The sequence below is a fragment of the Tigriopus californicus genome, chromosome 4 (genome assembly GCF_007210705.1).
Source record: "Tigriopus californicus strain San Diego chromosome 4, Tcal_SD_v2.1, whole genome shotgun sequence".
NCBI lineage: Eukaryota > Metazoa > Arthropoda > Copepoda > Harpacticoida > Harpacticidae > Tigriopus > Tigriopus californicus.
Genome location: NC_081443.1, coordinates 7,551,000 through 7,557,665, shown reverse-complemented (window position 1 = coordinate 7,557,665; position 6,666 = coordinate 7,551,000). Strand labels below are relative to the sequence as shown.

Sequence of the window (6,666 nt, the reverse complement as noted above, 5' to 3'; positions counted from 1 at the left end):
ATGGAGCGTAGGGAGTGAACTGCACACCGCGCACTGTCGAGGACTGACATATAAAGATCATCGCCGATCCTGTCGGTGGGCGACGCCACGTTTGGTGTGGAGCTACCATTGATTGCCCTTTACAACGGCAGCCACAGCAACGCTGGTGAGGCCCTCTTTCTTCCCTGCCTATGGGTGGTGGTTGTGACTGATCCCGGAATCGCAGAGAGACGTGCACACTGGAGAGCCTCCGACGTGGGTTGTTTGGTAAAGTTCAAGGGCGCGGGAATGGTGTAAAGCCCAACCAGACAGTGGATTAGGGAATGTCTATGCACGTCCTATCGTCAGTTTAGTGGCCAATATAATGCGGCTGTGGGCGTGTTTGATGGGGCTATGGGCCGGATTGAGCCCAATTCGAGCCCATAGTGTGCATACCCGGGGTGAACCGCCCGCTCAGGCGGGGATGGGGTCGTCTTTTACCGTGAATATGCCCGGAGTGAAGCCACAGGGACAGGATTCATATTTGTGTACGGCGTTTAAGGTGTCGGATTTGCCGGTGGAAAGCCATCCGTTCTATATCACCCGCTTTGAGCCGTCGCAAGCCCGGGGCGAGCGGGCTCATCACATGCTTTTTTACGGCTGTAATAAGCCGTTTGGATATAAACCCGGCGAAACTTGGGATTGTCGACATCATACGGTGTGTCAGGAAGGGTCGAGCGTTATGTACGCTTGGGCCAAGAATGCCCCGCCTACCACCTTACCCGCTGATGTCAGTTTTGCTATGGTGGACACACCGTACTTTGTGCTGCAAGTCCATTATGTGAACTCTTTGGAGGAAGCGGATAACACGGGCCTTCAGTTGTATTATCAGACGCAAGCGTGAGTATACTGTACATATCACGGAAACTTTGAAGAACCGATTAGTGGATTGCGTTTTATATTAGTCACTCAGTGGTTGGACATCGTTATGTCATGGTATCGAACGTTGTGCCCAGAACTCATGTATGTAATGAAATTTTAGAGCACGAATGTTGTAGTGGTAGATAGTTTTGAACAGATGTGTAATCAATAACATCTGCAACTTGGTTTCACAAGTGATATTTTGAAGATCACAGGTTCGATGACTAATCCAATACGTGTATGGCTAAGCAGGCGAACGCAACACCTCTATCGTAACCTATATTAAGCTTGTAACGTGTAAAAATGAAGTCCATTAACCAATGAATCTGATTGATGTATATGTGAAACAGCATGTGCTTTGAAGCCAGAGTATCTAGCATAATCGAGAAGGAAGGGGTTCTTTTAAAAATTGGATGATCACGGCCAGCTTTGCCAAATGGTACTATACTAGTTGGAGCAAAATAATCATTTTGGAAAGGCATTTCTTTTCTAGCACCAAATATTCAGCCGGCATTTACCTCCTACTCCGGTCAAACCTACACATTCCTCCCAATGTGGCCAAAACTCACGGGGATATCAATTGTCAAGTGGCCTCATCCAAGCCCATTCATTTGTTCGCCTATCGAACTCACGCTCACAAATTGTCTACTGTCATATCGGGCTATATCTACTCGGCGGATTCGGATTCCTACACACCCATCGCCAAAGGCAATCCCCAATGGCCTCAAGCTTTCTATCCCATGGACCAGATTCACACCGTCAAGTCGGGGGAATTCCTAGTGGCGCAGTGCACCTACGACACCATCGGATTCAATCAAAGCACTCGCATTGGTGCCACGGCGGGTGATGAGATGTGCAACCTTTATCTGATGTATTATAAGGAGGACTCTCATGCTGAATATAAGAGTTGCTTCGACGTTCAGTCCACCAAGGTAGCCGAAAACATTCCAAAGGACTCCGATGTTCCTCTGCCTCCAAATCCACTCTTGGAAGAACACGCCAAGCATAGCCATTTAGATGAAGACAGCATCACAACTCATCGTTCCCGAGGTAAAGGAGATTTGGACAACCCTTTGGAAGAGCCGAGTTCGGCCCAAGAAAAAGGTGGACGACGAAAAGGCGATTTGGAAGCTCCCGTCGTAGACGAGACTCTGACCAATGTCAAATCAGTGGAGATTCATATGGTCGGTGCCGTTCCGACGATAAATGATGACTACATGTGTCAAGCCTTCGAAATCAAGAATGTTCTTGAAAATAAGTGTCGAATCTATATTACCCAGTTTGATGCCAACGCCAATGCCCAAAGAGCGCACCACATGATTCTTCAGAAATGCCGGCGACCCCTGAAACGCGAGGGAGAAATCTGGTAGGTTTGAACGTCCAACTAGAATCAAAGCGCAATTGATGAATTCAAATTGATGCTTTTATCATAGGAATTGTTTGCATCACTCCATGTGTGATGACCAGTCCAAGATCATGTATGCTTGGGCCAAGGATGCTCCGCCGACTGCGCTTCCACCAGATGTAGGATTTTCCTTGGATGCGGACGATGGGTTCTTGGTTCTCCAAGTCCATTACAAGCACCCTTTGGATGAAAAAGATTTCACGGGATTGACCATGCATTACACAGAGGACAGGTGAAGACTACAAGGTTGCACGTTCATTTAGAATGGTTATTCAGACCGGTTTCTTTTACTACTATAGGCCATCAAACATCGCTGGGATTTATCTGTTGTACCGGTCCTACTTGCGGATTCCACCTCAAGTACCCGTTGTTCATGGAAATATTAATTGTCGAATTCCGACCCCAATGACTCTATTTGCTTTCCGTACTCACACCCATAAGTTGGGTAAAGTTGTCACTGGATACAAATTCAAGGATGGCGAGATGAAGGAGTTTGCCCGTGGAGATCCCCAGAAGCCTCAAACATTTTACCCCATGAAACAATTCGAAACAATCGAGTCTGGAGATTATTTAGTCGCTCGATGTGTATTTAACAGTATGTCGATGAATGACACCGTTCGAATTGGTAGGCATGATTGATTTACAAATTCATACCATAATCGCTTCATGTGATCCATTTCCTTTACAGGCGCTACTGCACAGGATGAAATGTGCAACTTATACCTTATGTATTATAGCCCAGATGAAAACAATAACTTTCACTTGTGCGGAGACGAACAAATACGTCACATCAGCACGCTTATTCCTGAAGACACTCAAAATCAAATTCAAGGAGAATTGCCCATATCTTATTCCAACGAAGACAATTCCAACTATTTGGATGTAAACTCATCTGCATTCGTTCCGAGTAAAATCAAAAAGAAAGGTGGGTCCTCCGATCATCTTCGCTTCCGAAGACACGCTTCGTACTCTAACAACCACATGCAACCTGGACAGATCTATCCGCAACAGCCGATTCCTGTTCAATACTCTTACCCTTCTCAATCCCAATATCCCCTTCCCTATCCAATGCAGCAAGTTCCTCAAAATAATCCCCCTGCACTTGCTCCTCCCTCAAGTCCCATTCAATATGGCTTCCCCGTAATGGGTCCTAATACTAACAACTTTGGTCTGGGTCAATACAATGGAGGTGTGGGTGGTGACGGGTTCTATTCGCAATTTCTGCCTCAAGCGGGCCAACCAGATCCGAATCTGCAACAACAACAACCACAACAACAGTTTGGTCCTCGGCCTGTGAATCCCCAAGATCAAACCAAAGAGCCTAATTCGGTGACAAGGCCGTCAACCGAGGCCACGACTCGAAAACCTCGTCCAATCGCTAGCATTCATGGTGTTAATGAAGGTTGGATGATTGGTCGAATAGATTTTAAACGTGGCATGTGTTGCACTTTGGTTCATTGTTTTACTTTAGTTTCTAAGTTTTCACTGATATCTTATTTACATGATTGGTTATTATTAAAGTCTTAATATCGTTCATCACCTCACAGGAAACCGGAAGGGAAAGCAAATGGAGAAAGGCCTCTATCCAGTGCCAAATTGGCCGCCAAAGATAACCATGGACAAGATCGGACAAGTTTCTGGCGTGTCTCTGGATATTTATGGCAACCCCGTGGTATTTCATCGTGGAGATCGAATCTGGAATTTCAATACCTTCAAGTCGTGAGTGCAAATTGATGATTAAAAGGTCCCCATGTACTAAATGTCAATTTTTTTTGCACTTAGAAATAACGTCTATAGTGGGGATAAAGATAAACCGATCAAAGATGACACCATTCTAACTCTGGATGGCGCGGGCAACATCATCAATTCATGGGGATCCAACTTGTTCTTCCTCCCACATATGTTAACTGTTGATAAACAAAACAATATTTGGGTTACGGATGTAGCCATGCATCAAGTCTTCAAGTTCCAGCCCTATGGAGGACCCACCAAGAAACCCGTCATTGTTCTGGGCGATCCCGTAAGTCCCTGCATACCTAGTAAATTACTCAAGAAGAATGGAAACATCATTTATCTATTCCTCACTTGCTTTCGATTTAGTTCGTTCCTGGTCGAGATGATCGACATTACTGCAAACCCACCGCTGTAGCTGTTTCTGACGATGGCAAGACGTTTTACGTGGCTGATGGTTATTGTAACTCTCGGATTATTAAGTACAGTCTACGGGTGGATAAGGATGGCTATCACAATGTGTCTATTGTAACTCAATGGGGACAAGCCAACGGAGCGGGTTTGAGTATCACTCGTAGTCCTTACGCCTTCAACATTCCTCATGGTTTGGCTTTAGCCTCGGACAAGAACTTGATTTGTGTGGCAGATCGAGAAAACGGCCGAATCCAATGTTTTAACGCCGATTCCGGAAACTTTGTTCGTTCCCTTCAACCTCCTGAAATGGGTAGCACTGTCTATAGTGTGGACTACGCCCCTGTTGGAGGTAAGACGAGATTACTGTTAGAGTTGTAATGACCATGAATACCTGATTTGTAGGACGTTGGGGTTGAGAATTATCATTTCACAATAGAGTAAACGTATTACGTTTCTTCTTCAAATGACGGTCACTCCTATTACTTCTTTCAATTTTCAGCCCTATTAAACGACCTGATCAAAAGATCCCTCTCAAAATCACCCTCTCAAAGTCAACTACATAATACTCACGCTGAATGAGTTAGCCCTCAATGTGTAACCCATTGCCAGAAAAGGATTAGCTCATTCATTTTATTCCCCATTATAAATGTTTTGCGCTTTGAGAGGCCTAATAACTTTGGACCCCAGTCGTTAGATAAAGCTGTAAATCGAAATACGTAATAACAGCGACTTGGCTTTAGTCTCAATTGATGAAGAACATAATTTGTTGACTCAAATCAAGAGTAGTTATTTTCAAACCTTGCGTCCTATTTATTATTCAGGGGCTAAATATTTTGAAGCACGTATAGTAACAGACGAAAAATGAAATACTTTAATGTCACATTCATTAGGAGGAAGAATCTACGCTGTGTGTGGACCTGAACCTTTTGGAGTCCTAACCGGCAAAGTTACCCAAGGTTATGTCATTGACATCAATTCTGGCAACGTTCTCTCTACCTTCAATGGGGATGGAAAAGGCTTCCAAAAGCCGCATGACTTGGCCGTCACTCCCAATGGTTCCATTGTGTACGAGGTCGAATTACAGCCATTCAAAGTGTGGAAACTGACCGATGGTGAGAATGGAGGCGTGATACCCGAGCCGAAAAAGGGGATCCTTAGTTCCTTGCTATCCTGGATTGGTTAGATTAATGCTTCCCCTCAGTTGCCCTCTTTACCTCAAACCCCTACCCTCTCTTTCCAAAAACATAACTTTTCGTCTTGCCCCACCACAAGAATAAATCCTATATATTTTCTGTCTAAAGACAAGGAACATTTCGGTGATGGTATCTATGCCTGCTTTAGCTTTTACATTTTGTCTTCGAAATCCTCTCTGTCTTACTCTGATTCTGACTCTTCTTTCTCAGGAAAAACTGTCATTCCTGGTAACGCACTCCCAACCTATCCTGCCGTCCCTGGATCCCCCTTCCAAACTGACGGGCTCAATCCTGCCTCTAAACTTGCCAAAGAAAGCCTCGAGAAGATCGGGAACATGATTCCAACCTCGGGTATTGGTGCCACTGTGGCCTTAGCCTCTGTGGTTCTCACATGCTTGATCTCGCTTTGTTTAGCCTGTCGAAGGTGTCGGAAACGAGGAAAGGGTAATTATTAATCGCGAGTACTTTAGTGAACTTCCTGAGGGATTTTATTTCTATATTTGTTCAATCCCAATCTTAGGAACCATGACTGCAGGAGCCAAAAAGAAAGGGGACGGAAAATTGGATTTGGGAGACTTGCTGGGTCGATCCAAAGAGGGATTCCAGCCTCTGAAGCAAGACGACGACGACGAAGCAGCCAACTTGTCTAGTGATTCCGATGATTTGGAAGAATTCTCAGTGCCCGCTCTTCGAGCTTATGAACTACGTTATCGGCCTCAAATCAGAAGACATGAGAGACGCGAAACTCTGTTTTTGACTTAATCCCGCCTGTGATAAATTCCGAATTCAAAGGATTGGCGTTGTGCTTCCTGACCCCTCGAACAGGATTGTGGTTGCTTTCTTTCGTGTATGCTACGTTATACATTTTTTTAAATTGTTCAATGTGAGTTGCTGTTTCATGTTTAGCTAGTAATTCAAGCTTTAGATGTCTAGAACAATGTTAGTCCATCATTGTATAGTTTACACCTCAGATCCCAAACATGCTCTATTCCAAATTGACAAGATGTATTCTAGCACCTTAAATATACAAACTGTACAAGTGGA

General features: G+C 44.6%; 1 protein-coding gene across 1 annotated transcript; it reads left to right on the top strand.

Annotated features, from left to right (window-relative positions):
- Positions 1-252: 252 nt before the first annotated feature.
- Positions 253-6,666, top strand: LOC131879686 (peptidyl-glycine alpha-amidating monooxygenase B-like; the record flags this gene model as incomplete). The annotated part of the gene is given in 11 exon segments (XM_059226062.1): positions 253-858; positions 1,373-2,245; positions 2,313-2,516; positions 2,584-2,909; positions 2,973-3,686; positions 3,832-4,003; positions 4,067-4,304; positions 4,385-4,778; positions 5,320-5,541; positions 5,833-6,066; positions 6,143-6,666. Coding segments are annotated over 11 exon segments (4,134 nt in total). The 3' UTR covers positions 6,385-6,666.